The 17,322-nt window shown below is 36.9% G+C and overlaps 1 protein-coding gene across 1 annotated transcript in view; it reads right to left on the bottom strand.

The window, feature by feature from the left end:
- The window catches only part of uif (sushi, von Willebrand factor type A, EGF and pentraxin domain-containing protein uif), a 192,887-nt gene that overhangs the window by 129,630 nt on the left and 45,935 nt on the right, over positions 1–17,322 (bottom strand). Inside the window, exons 10-11 of the mRNA XM_089105261.1 lie at positions 9,653–10,030; positions 4,116–4,464 (exon numbers count right to left, since the gene is read on the bottom strand). Coding sequence (XP_088961387.1) covers positions 4,116–4,464; positions 9,653–10,030 — 727 coding nt within the window. The remainder of the gene's footprint in view (positions 1–4,115; positions 4,465–9,652; positions 10,031–17,322) is intronic.

The following is a 17,322-nucleotide window of genomic DNA, read 5'->3' as shown; positions in this document are numbered from 1 at the left end:
AGTTGCACTTTTCCTATCACACGCCTTATGCCTCTGCCACGCGGCTTCCCTTCACATAAAGCTCTGTACCTCGCTTGGCACACTTCCACGGTGCGTGGTGTGCGCTACCTCCTCTAAAGAATTTTTGAAAGTCGTCAACATTTCAACACATCTTACATGTGGTTCATGTTTTATGTTAGTCACGTTTAACGATCTTTTGGTTATGTTTTATGGTACTAGCGGGCGATGAATAGCAATAGTTATCTTTTTTGATAATGGTCAACTTTCTAAGAATCAACTTTCACAAAATTAAAAAAGCTAGGTATTGTTTTATAAATTCGCTTTTAACCAAGTAGGAAATGGTTATAGCCAAAATAAATAATTATGTGGTTTGACACAATTTGGAATTGAATTGAACAACAATTCAGCAAATATTGTTCGTTAATAATCTTTTGTAACCATTTTACTGTGTCGGTCAGGGGCATACATACGGACAAGCAGCCGCTAAAGATTGTAGATTTGTGGGAGAGGTAAGAGGTGAAGAGAGATGAGCACCAGCAGCATACATACGATATATTTTGGAATCAAAACTTCGTAAGTTATATGAAGAATACAACCAAATTTCGTAAAAAAAATTTGGGCCCATTAGAACGGGCCCGAAAGCTTTCCAGATGTACGTGTCTGATATTAGTCTGAACAAAATAATCTCTTCTACCGGGATTGGATAGATCTTTATTGGGTTATAAAAAACCAAATTGGGCCTTTAGACCTTTATCGGGCCATGACGGACCATATTCAAAATGCATAATGTTGCATCGACATAGTCTTACCACAAACAAACAAACAATAAAGGCTCAATGACTGGTTTTTTAGTCTCTATCATGGGTGCCCATATGGGGGGAGGGTGTGAGGGGGATCCAGCTGCCCCTGGCTGAATGATACTGCCTTATATTTTATATTTTTGTTTTGAGATTTCTATTATACAGCATTGGAAGTGCCGATTAGATCAGCTAATATTTAAACTTAAAACGGAGTGAAATTATTACTTATATAAGGGGGGAGGGGATGTCCCTTCTTCTATCGCAATGCTTAATGAGAGACAACTCAAATACAAGCCCTGTTGAATTTGAATGAGAAGCATTTTTAAAGAACTTTAAAACTTTAGTGTAGAGAGCAGCTCCCTCGTATACGGAATAATTCCTGTTCGTCCCCCCCCCCTCCGCCTAAAATTCAGCTTATGGGCGCCAATGGAAAATATAAGTAGTGTAAGGTTTTTTCCACATATATAAATAGCTGAAGCCTTTTCTCAATAATTGCTTAGAAATTTTAACAATACAATTATTCTAGTATAAATAGCATTTATGTCTACCGTATGTATGCATTTATGTCCACTAGATACATTGGTAAGCAAATGAATGTTATAAATTGAATAATAATTAAACTGGGTACTAAGTTTTTACATAATATTTTTTATAAATATAACTTTTATGACCAGGAACCTCCCAGGAAAATCCGGATATTTAGGCCCAAAAATACCGGAAATAGTCTTCACCCTATTGAAAATACTTCCTAGCCCCCTTCCCCAATAAGTATCTAGCCATAAGCTCCCGTATAAGGGAGTATAAGCTCCCATAGTAACCAATCAAAATGCAAATCAAATTTCTGCAACAAAATAAATGATAAATAAGTCAATATAGTCCAATATTACCAGCTTATATGTTAAACACTATTTTTTGTATTGGACAAACTGTTGGATTTTGTATGGATCGGATTTTTGCATCAAATAAAAAGAAACCCGAATTTGACCTAAGTTGTTCCTCCCCTCTCTCCTCCACCGACTGTGAAAACAAGGAGGGTCATTAGTATTAATGTACAGGGAGTCTTGGGCTTTCCCCCCTTCAAACCATCTGATTTTCACCACTTGCACAGTGATCCCCTTTATTTTTCGTCAGATTCCATTTTCGTAATTCATCCCCTCTCCTCCAAAATTTAATTATCTCATCAAAAAAAAATTAACAAAAATTATTTGTCTGGCCTGTGTGACCGGTTTAATTGAAAATCATGGTAAAATTATATGACAAATTTTTATTTTAAACGACAGATTCAGTCATTTAAAGTGGACAGCCTCCACCACCACCTTCCCTTCCTGCAAGAAATGTCATGATTTTTATATTTCTTTCATGATTTTTTAGACCATTTCACGCCACTGCTCTCATTGATTTCCCGGCACTCACGTAAAAATGTATTTCGAAGGGGGCATCCATAAGCCTGAAAGAACCTCAAGAGACACTACCTTTTCCCTATAACCCTGCTTTTAAAAAATATCCAATGAATACAAATAAAAAACGGCGGCAAAATCCCAAATAAAAGTGGTAATATTGAATAAGATTTAATTAATCAAATTTTCACTCTTAGGTTAATAATTGAGAAGTGCCTAAGTTTTCAAACACCTTTGGTCCTCAGTTTTATAGATTATGAGCAAGCGTTCGATTCTGTTGATAGAGGAGCTTTAGTAAAGGTTTTATCCTTGTATGGTATACCAGACAAATACATTAAAGTGATTAGTGCTATGTACGAGAATAACACTGCTGCGGTTAAGGTAGGAAATGAGGTTAGCAGCTGGTTTTGTATTAAATCAGGAGTTAAGCAGGGTTGTGTTCTATCCCCCTTTATATGGATTATTTTGATGGACTTTGTTTTAAGGAGCACAGGAAAGGCAATGGGAGACCACGGAATCAAATGGGGAGGAAAAAGTCTCCTGGACTTGGATTATGCTGATGATTTAAGCATCCTAGATGAAAGTGTGAGTAAAATGAATGAAGTTTTAGAGGTTTTGCGAGTTCAGGGTGCTAGTATTGGTTTGAAAATTAATGTTAGGAAGACCAAGTCACTAAGGCTAGGAATAAGTGAAGATGAAAAGGTGACGTTGGGTAATGAAAAGATTGATCAGGTGGGCAGTTTCACTTACCTTGGTAGTATTATTAGTAAAGATGGTGGGAGCAGTGAAAATGTTCAAAATAAAATAGCCAAGGCTCAGGGTGTTTTTTCACAGTTAAAAAAAAGTCTGGAAGAATAGGAAGATAAGTCTGCAAACCAAGATTAGAATCTTAGAAGCTACAGTGATGACAGTGGTCAAATATGGCTCTGAAGCATGGACGCTCCAAAAAGTGGATGAAGATTTGCTAGATGTTTTCCAGAGAAATTGCTTAAGGATTGTTCTGGGTACCCGGCTGACTGACCGTATTTCAAACAATAGGCTATACGAAAAATGTGGTTCAATACCGCTTTCTAGGTCTATAATGAAAGAAAGGTTGAGGTGGTTAGGGCATGTTGTTCGGATGAAGGATGACAGATTGCCAAAGATTGTTCTTTTCGGCCAACCATCTAGGGCTAAACGGAAAGCAGGTCGTCCCCGTCTGGGTTGGGAGGACGTCATAAAGAAAGATTTAAAGGAACTGGGGAACGTCGTGGGCGGGTGTAAAAAGGGAGGCTTTGAATAGATTGGGGTGGAGGAGAAGCGTGCGTAGCTGTGTTTGCCTCAGGCGGCTTGGTGCTGCGAGGAGTTGTTAGTAGTAGTAGTAATTCAAATACTCTTATCCTGATCTGCTCTACTCGGTTTACTGAATTAGGTCAAGTGAATGCAAGAACAAAGGAAAAGATTTAAAATATAAATTCATTCTAGCTTTAGCAATTAGACAGAGCAGGTCTGAGTTTCAGCGTTGCCAATGCGATACAATTCTAACGTCTTTGGTACAATTTAGAGCTCCTGAAACAATACTCTTCGCCCGAAATACAAGAAAAGTCAGTGAATATGTGCAAAAATCATCTTCAGACTCATCCAATCCCTGAGAAGATTTGTGACTTCCCTAAGAAAGTTTAAAAAGAACGTGTCCATTTGCCACAGGGAAGTAAACAATAAACAGGACTGCCACATAGGCTACGTTCAGTAATTCGTTTGCCAAAATTTTTTTATCTTATAAATCAGAATTTAGCAAGACTTAGGCCTCAAAGCCCCTTCCATGGCTCTTTTGTGTGTTGTAGATCTATTCCTGGCAGTTTTACTTTTATAGGACAAAGTTTGCACAAGCTCTTCAAATGTGGAAAAAAAATTCCAGGATAAGGAAACAATATCTTACCTTGGCATTTCGGAATATATGACTTGGTCCATTTTCCACCGATCATGCAGGTTGTATTCAAAAATTCATCGCCAGTTGCAAAAATTTGACCAAAGGGGCAGGTAAACCCAATCGCAGCTCCAAAGTGTGTATCCCTGGAAGAGGGTATCACTCCTTCCCCAAGTTTAAGTTGAGGACAGTCAGCCGAGTATACTACACGCCATCCACGCTGAGCCCGAAGTGATCCAGATTTGAAACTGATTAATAATTCCCCAGTCGACGCAGTTAAAGTCTGAGTAGGGATAACCCTGCCATTATATCCGCCACTAGGGTGGAGCTGAACACCGAGCCCGTTTCTGCCATCATATACCTAAAGGAAATAGAATTAAATTGTACTATTTAGTTTGCTCACATTTTTAAAATCCTTAAATTCTAGTAATATAGTAATTTTTAGTTTAATATTTTAGTAGTTTAGTTAACACTAGACACTAGATTAGTTACACTTAATCAAAAATATAGTTAAGTGTTCCTAATACACATTTTAATAATTTTCAATAAAAAGGTTCTAGTGACTTTAGTACAAAACATTAATACCACTCTGAAATCTAAGGATTTTGTAAGGAGCAAATCTCAGTAAAACGCATCTACTAAAAATTTAGCAAAACAAACAAAATCTAGTAAATTTACGTGAAGTTCGTTTTGAACTATGTTGTGCAATATGTAATGAATATAGGAAATTTATCGTAAAACTGCTAGTTTTTATTATAAAAATACAAATTTCCATTTTGCCTGAAGAAATAAAAAACAAAGCCTGTATCTCAAAACACAATTTAAGGTACCCTCTCCACTAAAATGAACGATTTGCTGGAGGGGGGAGAGATACTACATATTCCCCTTCTCGTTATTAAGCCCTTTTTATAACGCTCTCCTTTATGGAATAGAACTCCTTCTTTGGTGGTGGTTCATGCGATTTTGATAATATCTTAGATAAAAAAACAAGTTTTTTCAACTGAAAGTAAGGAGCAATATTAAAACTTAAAACGAACAGAAATTATTAAGTTTATGAGGTGGTTTGCACTTCCTCAACACCTCGGTCTTTACGCTAAAGTTTTTTACTATCTTTAAAAAAAGCTTCTTATTTCGAATTAAGCTTCAGGAGTTGCTCTTAAAGAATACGGACAGAATTCAAACTTTAGCGTAAAGAGCGAGGTGTCGAGGAGGGGGCAACCCCCCTCGTATATGTAATAATTTCTGTTCGTCTTATGTTTTAATATTGCTCCTTACTTTCAGTTGAAAAAAAAACTTTTTTATTTAGTTATAGGCTAATCGTTTTTTAAATGACGCCAGGAAATCAGGCTCCACATCCACGGAAAAATCCATCCTCCTTACGGATTTTTCTCTACACAATTCAATCCTGGTGAAAATTTACCCCGGACAATTACCCTTAACATATCCACGCGTTAAATTGAGTCGGCAAAGAGAATGCAAGACATAAGACTAGTTTCGTATAGGAATTTTGGCAAATTCGCCCAGTGTATAATTTCCCCAGAAAAATTCACTCCCTGGAAAATTCCTTCTCCATGGAAAATTATCCCTTTGGAAAATCCCACCAGTAGAAAATTCTCCCCCTACCCGACAATTGTATGCATACTTCCCAATAGCAAATAATATACGTAAACAATGGGCACATTTTGTAACTTAGACCTTTCCCCAGGGGTTCTGGGAGTCATGCTATCTCCAAAAGCATAGTTATTCGGTTTTTCAACTATGCTGAACAAAATGGCTATCTCAAATTTTAATCGGACGATTTTGACAAATAAGGGGCTTGGGAGGGGGCCTAGTTGCCCTTCATTTTCTTTGTTCTTGCAAAAAAATACAAAATTGCGTATTTTTGCAGATAGGAGCTTGAACCCTAAACAGTAGGGTTCTCTGATACGCTGAATCTGATGGTATGATTTTCATTAAGATTCTGTGAATTTTAGGGGGTGTTTACCTCTTTTTTGGAAAATAAGACAAATATTTTCAGGCTCGTAACCTTCAATGGGTAAGACTAAACTTAATGAAACTTTTATATTTGAAATCAGCATAAAAATCTTATTCTTTTGATATATCTATTGGTTTCAAAATTTTGTTTTTTAGAGTTTCGGTTACTATAGAGCCGGGTCGCTCCTTACTTACAGTTCATTACCACGAACTGTTTGACAAGCAACTGAAAATTAGGGGTGGATGCGGAATTATCGTTTTGGGAGGACACCACCAAAACCTGGATTCCCTATTGGTATTATTCACCGTTCCAATCGTCTATATTCTAAATTAGACGTTAGAATATATTCTATATTCCAAATAGTCTAAATTTGGACCTTTGGGTGGTTCATGCCCCTAAAACCACTCCTATGATCCACTCCTGTCAATAGTTAAAAATAATAGTTTACAAAGTCCATGGTGAATGATGTCTCACTAAACGATAGGTTTTTTTTTTAATAATTCCCTCATTTTTGGATAGTTTTTTTTTCTTTTTAGTAAGCAGACGTAGTTGAAGTGAACTAAGGGAGTTAAAACTGATTTCAACAAACTATATTTTTAACCTATCAGAAACCCTAATGTCTCTAATGTGTGCAATCTCTCTTATATGTAATTAATTTAAAAAAAATCAACAAAATAAGTTTTTCAAAGAAAAGTTAAGAACTCCATTAAACACAAAATGAGCAAAAATAAAATCAAATAATCTACCAAGCGGGAAACTACCACATATCAGCATTGATAAATAAATGAAACCCAAAACGAACAGAAATTTCAATAAATAACCGAGTCAAACTCAAAACGAGCAGAAATTAACTTAAGTTGGGCTCAAAACCTCTATGCCTTCCCAAGGCCAGAACATAATTTGCACATTACTGAAAAAAATATAAACGTTTTTACTTTTATAACTTTAAATAAATCAAATAATATTAACATTATGATTACTACATATCAGTATATGTATATTAATTATAATCAGTAATCAGTATAATCAGTATATGTATATTTATACTGACAATGCACATTCATTTGTATTTTTTCACTAAAATGCAAATTTTGTTCTGGCCTTGGGAAGGCATAGGGGTTTTGCGCTCAAATTATGTTAATTTCTGCTCGTTTTGTTCCACGCAGTTAAAGTTCAGGAAATTATACCTTTGAGCAGGACACTCCCTCCACAACCCCGAGGGCAAGGGTTTTAAGTTATGCCGTGGGGGCATATAAGGTTATTTTAGAAGGCAGATTCGTAGAAACTTCAAAAAAAGCTCATTCGATTGGAAATTCAAAGGGCTAGTGCTCTTTTTAATAGTAGAAAGTTATTGGAGGGCAACTAGCCCCCCTCCCCACGCTTGAATCTCAAAATTTTGATTGGATGTTTTTGGGGAAATGGTGGGCGTGGAAGGGGTTTTAGTTGCCTTCCAATTACTTTCGACTATCAAAAAGGGCACTAGCCATTTCAATTTCTAATCGAATGAGCCCTTTTTGAAGTTTATGCGACAACGCGTTCTACAAAAACTTTATATGTCCCCAGGGCATAACTTACAACCCTTGTCCTGAAGGCTGTGAAGGGTTTGTCGTCCTCAAAGACCTCATTTACAGAACTTAAAACTACGTTGAATAAAATGGCTATCTAAAAATTTTGATTGGTTTTGTTTGGGGAAAAGGTGGGCGTGAGAGGGGGGTTAGTTGCCTTCCAATCACTTTCGACAACTAAAAAGAGCACTATCCCTTTGAATTTGCAATCGAATGAACCTGTTTTGAAGTTTTTACGACAACACCTTCTATAAAAACCTTATATGCCCCAGGGCAGAACTTAAAACCCTTGCCCCGAGGGTCGTAGGGGAGTGTCCTCCTCAAAAGCATATTTTACATCTGGAAATCAACTACGCTGAACAAAATGGCTATCTCAAAATTTTGATTGGATGTGTTTGGGGGAATGATGAGCGTGGGGGGGGGGGGCTAGTTGCCCTCCAATCACTTTTGACTATTAAAAAGGGCACTAGCCCTTTGAATTTCCAATCGAATGAGATTTTTTTGAAGTTTCTACGACAACGTCTTCTATGAAAACCTTATATGCCTCCAGGGCATAACTTAAAACCCTTGCCCCGAGGGTTGTGGGGGAGTCTCTCCCTCAAAAAGATATTTTCTATCTGGAAATCAACTACGCTGAACAAAATGGCCATCTCAAAATGTTGATTGGACGTGTTTGGGGGAATAATGGGCGTGGGGGGGCTAGTTGCCCTCCAATTACTTTCGACTATTCCAATTTCGACTATTCCGGCACTAGCCACTCCAATTTCCTATCGAACGAGCCCTTTTCGAAGGTTTTACGACAACTCCTTCGATACGAAGTGTCGAAGGATTTGAAAAAAATATGGAGATGAAGTATGGAGATAAAAAAAAAATCAATAAACAATACATTGTGCCCACATCGTTCTTTACTTAGGCAGCCCTATCGCGCTGCCTATGATATATGGTATATATATTAGCTTTACTTGTATCAGGGCCATATCCAGGATTTTTCTTCGAAAGGTGTTTTGCACAAAGATTGTTTTTTTTTGGGGGGGGGGGGGGTTATACAAAAAACCTCAAAAATGTGGGAAAATTTTGTTTATATTCATTTTTGTTACGTTTTTACGAGTCAGACTAACATTTCGGGGGAGGGGCGAGGGGTTCAAACTCCCTAGCCCCGGCCCCCTGGATACGACCTTGCCTAGTATAGTTACCCTGTTTATTAGTATCGGCTCATAAAGCGACAAAAACTGCCGCAGTAACGTAATTTTTAAGCCCAGTATCGTATACTGCTTTGTGGTATAAATGCTCCTTCCCCTAACATTGAATTTAAGGCTTCCCCGCCTTGCCACTCCCCCTCAACCAAAAAAAGACTTCCCCTCAGAGATTCGACTCGGTCCCCCAAATATGAGCAAATCAGGGTAGATTTACCAAAACTATGAACAAAATTTGTGGGAAAATAACGTGAAAAAATAACTTTTTTTTACTCTTACTACACTACGGTGTAGTAAGACCGTAAAAAAAGTATAGCTTTTTTTACTCTTACTACAAACAAAAAGTCATTAGGTCCATTCAGCTCTCTGGGGTATGACGTACAATTCTGACAGGTCTGAATTATACTATGTCAGAAAAGATAAGCAGGGGCGTAATTTGCTATGGGACATGAGGGGGGGGGGCAAATTCCCCCTGCAGACCCTAGTTCCACTACCACAGACCCCTCTTTGCCTCCCAATCTGAAATTTAGATTCTGCCAAAAAATATTGTAAAAACTAAAATAAGCCTGCAGAATTCAAGCATCCAGAGAAACAGGTCAGTTTTCTTTAGTATATCTTTGCCTTTATGGTACTCTGTGGCTCATTTTTCACTGTCATTTTTACTTGATCTGGGAAAATTGACACGAACTTTGCCCCCTTCCAGCATTTTGACGAAATTACGCCATTACAGTTAACTATTATTAAATGGAATTAATTCATTACGCTCCCTCCACACCCTTAATTCTTGTGTCACAAGGCTGGTAAAAATTTAATTACCTGCACACTATCAGCGTTTTCTATTTGGAAGTCCACGAACTTCACCGACAAAGGGCCGCCTCCAGAAGCCCTCACTCTGTAGTTACATTCTTGATTATTTGGATATCTTCTAACACTGTCATATCCTGGAGTCACGATAGTGCCACTCACGTCATCTAATGAAACATCACAACCCAAGGAATATCGTAGCCTAAAGCCTTTGTTGTGACCTTGAAGATCACTCCTCATGTAAAGATAAAGACGATTTTGCGTAGACGTAATGTAGACTGGATTATCCTTTAACTTGCCACTGAATGTGTGTAATCTGAGGGAAGTTGAGTTCATTCCATCTCTGACAAGTAACATATCACGATCTTTTTCCAAGTCCATGTCATCGAACTAAAAAACAAACAATGAGTTTTGTTAAAAGTTTTGGACATCGAAGTAAACAACGATTTGGTTTATGTAATAGGACTTTAAGAAGAAAAGATTTTATTGGAATTATATACAATTAAAAATTTGATTCGAATTCGGTTCCATTCAGAGCGCATGGATATTTTCCATGTCATCGAGCGAAGAAAGGCAGAAAAAAATTCGTTAAAACTGTTGGGCATCAAAAAGCGTAAAGACATAATCCCGGTCGTCAAAATAAAAATGAAAGAAATAAAGGATTTGGCTAAATCATAAGAGAAATGACCATGACAAATGACCAAATGACAATCACAAGCTCATTCAAGGAATGACCTTTTTATTAGGCGGGTCTATTTATGCACGGGAAAACAATGTCCTTTCCCGAGTCATGAAGTTCCAAAGGTATTTCACCAACAATAGGCTGAATTCCAGGGGGGCTTACCTGGTCTAATTGGCCCTTTTAATGCTATATAATAGAACTATCAAAACAAAATATAAAAAAGGCAGTATCATTCAGCCATGAAGGGGCTAGTGCCCCCTCCTGTCCCCCCTTATGGGCGCCCATGCCAGGCGAGTAGCTTTGACACAAAAGGTGTTTTTCTTTTTATTAGGTGGGTCTATTTATCCCGGGATAATGACCAGTTGCACTTCTGACCTTAGATATTATTGACCTCGTTGATGTAGGAATTGTAAGATTAATCGAATGTTAAGTGCAACTGATATACTCACATCATAAGTTCTTTACGCTACAGTTTTTTTTTTAGTACTTTCATAGGAGCAATTTATTCTAATTAACGGCCTTGGTGATTAAGTGGTCATTCTTAAAGAGTTAGAACAACATTTGAACTTTAGCGTAAAGAGCGAGGTAATGACTAGGTTCGTTACATAAGTTAATTCGTAAGTTATGTATATTTATTACTAATAAAAACGTTCGTAAATAAAACTAAACAACTTTCGAGAAAGCCATTTAAACAAAAAAAAAGTAAAATTAATATGCAAATTTTGTTTTAATTATTCATGTACGGTGAGCTAAAATTAAAACCTGCAGTAATTCAAAAACGTTTAGTAATTAAATTTTATCGTAAAGAGCGAGGCATTGAAGAGGGGACAGCCCCTTATCATTGATTTTCGGTACCAATTAAAAAAAAAAAAAAATAAGCTGCACGAAAAGCGTGTTTTGTCTCACTTTTTAGGGCTAAAATGAAAGAAAGATTAAGATTTTTCGGTCAGATTTTTCATTTGAAGGATGAAAACTTGCCAAAGAATTGTATTTTTTTACAACCCAGATGGGGGCCAAACAGAGCTAGGAAGTCCTTCACTGGGGTGGAAAGAGGTTATAAGTGAACGTTTAAAGAATTGAGAACTTGATGGAAGAGAGTAAAGAACGAAGCGCTGATCAGAGTGAGGTTGAAGAGGAGTGTACGTGGCTGTATTATCCTCAGATGGCTTGAAGCTACGATGAGTTGCTAGCAGCAGTAGCAACATGCATTTCTACCAAAATGATGTCAAGCTACTACAGGATGATGAGTGTGGGTTAGGAAACAGTGATTCTAAATTTTCTGCTCCCCCTCTTAAATCTCAAAAATCATTAATTTGAGTATTTTCTCCATGTTGTTTTATGCAGTTACTTTAGGCATCACTCTGATGATCTAGTCCCCCCCCCCCAAACCCAATAAAATACTTTCATCCATGCTGAATGTCTTAAATGATTTTCTGTTTTATGACTATATTTGCATTATAATTATAATGCACCGCCAATTGAAGTGAAAACAGTGAAGAATCGTTTTATTGTAATCAAAATTCCAAAACCTAACCCTTTAGGAATTATTCTTGGGTGTAGGTCGAACCCCGAAATCAAGGCATGCTAATGCACTCACAAACCTAAAAGACAGTATGATGAAATTCTGTAAAAAGGGCTGGGCATTATTGAAGAGTTCCATTGGCTGCGTTTTACGGTTAGCCGGGTTAGTCAGAGAAGCTTTTCGAAACCAGAAATTAACTCGAGAATGAAAGAGTTAATCAAAACCAGGCCCAATTTAAGTTACGTAATCGATATAATTATCCAAGGGATTACAAACTTTCAGAAACTGCACACCATGCGTGGCAAAGGTGTGTCACACGTGGCACAGTATGCTCTTTAGTGGCCCATAGAAGACTACCATAGTAGAAGCCATGCGTGACGGAAAAAGCGACACTCCAAGACGCAGGGGCATTGTTGGGGGAGGGGGGGGTAGTTTCCCCTTCCAATAATTTGAATGGAAAATTATTATATGGCTCACACTGGTACTGTTCTAAAATGTGAGAAACACGCGAGAATGCGACTCGAGAAAAGCAAAGCTCAGATAGCCATTACCCGGTAACTACCTATCTGACGCTGAATAAAAAGGGGTTTCTCACTCCGGGAACTATATTTAAACTTTGTTTTTTTGGGGTTTAGGGGGGAAAAGGTATCTAGGTTAGGTATCATATTCAATATAGGTTAGGCTTTACCCCCACCCCCGAATGTGCAAATATATAGCCAAAATTTGTTTCTAAACTATGATATTTTTATCCTACATTGTTTTATTTCATTAGCATTAAGTAAACTTCACTTCTCGCGTGTTTCCCACATTTTAGAACAATACCCTCACACCCCTCGAATATTCGGATATGGACCCCTCTCCCCCCCCCCCAATAAAAATGATGGAGATATGCCCCTGCCAAGATATACCCCAGGTGCAGAGCATGGGCAATGCCCCCTTTCCCAAAATTTAGCACATGAGCAATTTAGACGACAATCTGACCAAGCCCAGCAAAATTTACATTTCTCTGATAAAACTTTGCCAAAGTTTTATACGGTACTTTTTTTGGTAGCGAAGGTAATCAAGCTTTAAAAAGCATTCAAATAAGTAACGTTATTTATGAAATGTACTTCATTATACAGGTTTAGTAAATCTAGATGAAAAACGAAATAGAACTACTTAACGCTGATTTACTGAGAATTTAAAAAAGGAAACCAGGAATTTATTTTCCGCAAATTAGTGTCAAAAGTTGTTATCTTGTTTTCAATTAGATTTTGAAAAACTGTATTAGGAATGAATATATATGAATAATTTAATCAGAAGAACCTCCAAATTTTAATATAATTTTACTGATTTAGATTTCTGTAAGGGGATAAAGGCTCGAAAAATGGTGATCCAGCTACCAACTCTAGAATCAAAACCGCAACTGAATCACTTCTTCTACAACCCATACCGGTTTACTGTATATTCTCTGAAAGAAAACCGTTCATAGGACCACAGGACGTTTATTATCTTCCAGGCAAAACCGTACCCAGAAATTTTGTTTGGATGGGGGTGTGTTTTTGTTTGGGGTGGGGGGTTACAGAGACAACTCTACAAAACGCAAAAAATTTTTGCTAATATGAATTTTGGTTGCATTTTACGAGCCAGATGTTTTTTAGGGGGAGGAGCGGGGGGGGGGGATCGGCTATCCCCCCTCAATATGGCCATTAGTGGGGCCTGGAAACTTGGTATGGTACATTAGCATTCTAGGATCCTAGTAGGATCCTTCTTTTTAAGAGTAACGCAAGCAACAGTTTAGGGTCTTGTTTGAATTATTTTAAATTCGACCTGTCTTTTTTGATTTTCGACACTCATACTGCTATCTTAACTGCTTTTGAAGATTCCTGCAATAATACCAAGACGGTATGAGTCGATTAAAAATGAAATTAGGGTCATTTGAATGCCAACTTTGGCGAAATTTTTTGGAGATGGGGATAGTTGGAGGGGCAGCCATCCCAATGGAATCACTATTGGCCCTTTGGTCTTGTAGATTGAAAACCTCTATGTGCCTCTGATCTCAACAAGGTACGATAATAATAATAATAATAATCTGAATTTAAACGCCATTTAAAGTCATATACAAAAAAGACAAATACTAAAGAAAAATTACACTCCATTATCCCCTTATGTCCCCTTTTTCTAGTACTATTTGTAAAACTTAAAGCCTTTCTACATGTGGTCTCTACATTTTAATTAAATAAAAAAAAAACACAAGCTTTTTCAACTCAAAGTAAGGAGCAACATTAAAACTTGTAAAGAACAAAAATTTTTACATATATGAGGGGGGTTACCCCTGCTCAACACCTCACTCTTCACGCTGAAGTTTAATTTTTCGTTCCAGTTATTTAAGAATGGCTGCTGAATCACAAAGGCAGTTTAATTAGAATAATAAGCTCTTTTAAAAGCTCTAAAAAAAACTTTTGTGAAAAGAGTGAGGTATTGAGGAGGGGGTGACAACCCCCATATACGTAATAATTTCTGTTCGTTACAAGTTTTAATGTTGCTGCTTACTTTCAGTTGAAAAAACTTGTGTTTTTTTATTTAATATCTGATTTTTTTTAAATAGTGCGGGTAAACCCGGCTCACCCTCAATGGAAACTTCCCTTCCTCCTCGAAAAATTCTTCCATGGATAGATCCTCCCACGTAACCCCCTGTAAATATCCCCCTGAAAAACGTTGCTATACTTCCAAATAACCAATACTGTATGTAAACAATGGGCAATGTTCATAGCTTGCAGTCCTTCCCCCGGGGACTCTGGGGGGTCAAGTCAACCTCAAAAAAATAGTTATCAAATTTTTCGACTATACTGAAAACAAGGCTATCTAAAAATTTTGGTTAAGCGACTCTGGGGGACAATGAACGTCAGAGGGGGGCTAGCTGCCCTCCAATATTTTTGGTCACTTAAAAAGGGCAATAGAACTTTTTATTTCCGATCAAATGAACACTCTACTGATCTTCTACAATCCCTGGTTTGATACGATCACCCCTAAAAAAAAATAAATAAAATGAACAAGCATCGGTGATCTTGCTTCTGGCAAAAGAGGCAAAATTCCACATTTTTGCACATAGTAGCTTAAAACCTCTACAGCAGGGTTCTCTAGCATGCTGAGTCTTATGGTGTGATTTTCATTAACTTCACTTGATGTTTTGGGGGTCTGTTTACCCCCTTTTTGGAAAATTGGGCAAACTTTCTCTGGCTCGTAACTTTTGATGTGTAACATTAAATTTGTTGAATTTTATATATTTTGAATATGCATCAAAAATTGATTCTTTTGATATATCTATTGTTATCAAGAACCTGTTTCTTAGAGTTTTGGTTACTATTGAGGCGCATCGCTCCTCACTTGCAGTTCATAACCACGAACTGTTTGATTGAAATAAATATGTTAAAATTAGCAAGTGATGCCATCGTGGAGGCACACGAAGAGCTGGTGGGGTGACATTTTGCCCCCTTATCGGCTTAAATTCTTAGAACGGGTACAAGAACTTTCATTTGCGATGGAACCAACACTCCAACATGTTGCTATTGTCATTTGCTCTGTATGTTGAGGGCAGAGACAAAAAAGAACTATTTTTTACATAGCGTAGTAGCCCCTTGTGCCATAGTAAAAAAAGTAAATTCTAAAACAAATAAAAAAAAAGACATTAAGATTATGAATATAATTATAGAATATTATCACTTTGTGTCCCATGTTAACATAGAAATAACACTTTAAAGCTTACACACTTAAAAAAATCCTAGTATTCCATGGCTATTAGAACAATACCTGCTGTTTAATATATTTTTGGCAAATCCAGCCTCTTTATCATATCCGCCACAACCAAGGCCGTACCCAGAGGGTGGGGGGAGGGGGGGTTGAACCCTCCCCCTGAAATGTTTGTTTTACTGGTAAAAACGTAACACAGATGAAGATAAAGAAATTTCGTATGCGTTTTTTTTTAGTTTTTTTTTTGTACCCCCCCCTCCCCGAAAACCTCCTCCGAAAGACATCCTGGGTACGGCCTTGGCCACAATTCCACTCTTTCAGTTATTTGGAACCTCCCAAGTGGTTGACACCTCTTCCCTCATACCCCCCCCCCCCATATCGGGCGTGAATGAGGACCTATACTATGAAAAATAATGACCTATACTATGACAAATAATGAACTATACTATGACGAATAAGGACCTATACTATGACAAATAATGACCTATACCATGTCAAATAATGACCTATACTATGACATATCCCCCAATATCGGGCATGAATAAGGATCTATACTATGACAAATAATGACCTATACTATGACAAACAATGCCCTATATTATGACGAATAAGGACCTATACTATGACAACTAATGACCTATACTATGACAAATAATGACCTATACTATGACGAACAAGGACCTATACTATGACAAATATTTCCAGGATATTTCCTTCCTTCCTCAGTTGGGAGAAAGTAAATCAATTCTTTTGGCTTTGCCATGGCTAAGTCCGCTTAGCCATGTTTGACCCCTGAGGTGGCCTTCCTGTTTGACCCGCTGACCATGAATAATAAAAACTTACATCTTTAATGAGCATAGGCATCTACCAAGATTTTCCTGCATTAATTAAAAATAAACTCCAAAATACAACTTTCTCAAGGAAAGTATTGAATAATATTAAAAGTAAACGAGCAGAAATGAGTCATGGCACATTAGCTTTTAGGAAGTTTGAGGGTGTGGTAGGCCCACTCTTATTTATCATAATTTCGGTTTGTTATAAGTTTGGCTTGATTGTTTATTCATATCTGTTATTTTTTCAGTTTTATCTTATCATTAGTTATCATTGCCATTGTCTTTCGGTTTCATTTATGCATTCACATCGATCTATCTAGTTTGTATGTTGACTTATTATATGACTTCATTCTGCTTGTTTTGGATTTTATTTTCGGTCTTCCCTTTTCTTTGAAGAAATAATTTTTGGGAAAATATTTTTTGAACTAGATAATTTCGGAGACCACACTGCCTTTCCATGACGATAAATAAAAGTTCAAATAGGGATAAAATCCTTTTAATAGACAGTGATTGATAGAAATTCACAAAAATACCAGATATTTCGGTCACATATACAGGAAATATCTGGAATTTTTGTGAATTTCTATCAATCACTGTCTATTAGAATGATTTTATCCCTATTTGAACTTTTATTTATTTTTTGAACCAATAAGACAAACATGATGTCTGCTACCATTTTATTTTTCAAAAGCTTATTTTGAAAAATTTACTAGTAACCTCGAAAAATTTGATAGGGGAGGACCTTACTAAGACATGTCCTGTCTAGTCTTTTATAAATTAATAAGTTTATATGATATATATATATATTATATATAATAATAAATAATAATAATCTCAGCTAAAATAATCAATAAATAATAATAGTCTCAGCTAAACTCCTAATTTTAAAAATTTGTGTAATTTAAATTGGACATAC

Source organism: Artemia sp. Qi Xiang Cuo, chromosome 19 (assembly GCF_049724085.1).
Source record: "Artemia sp. Qi Xiang Cuo chromosome 19, ASM4972408v1, whole genome shotgun sequence".
Classification (NCBI taxonomy): domain Eukaryota; kingdom Metazoa; phylum Arthropoda; class Branchiopoda; order Anostraca; family Artemiidae; genus Artemia; species Artemia sp. Qi Xiang Cuo.
This window is presented reverse-complemented; position numbering and strand designations above follow the sequence as displayed.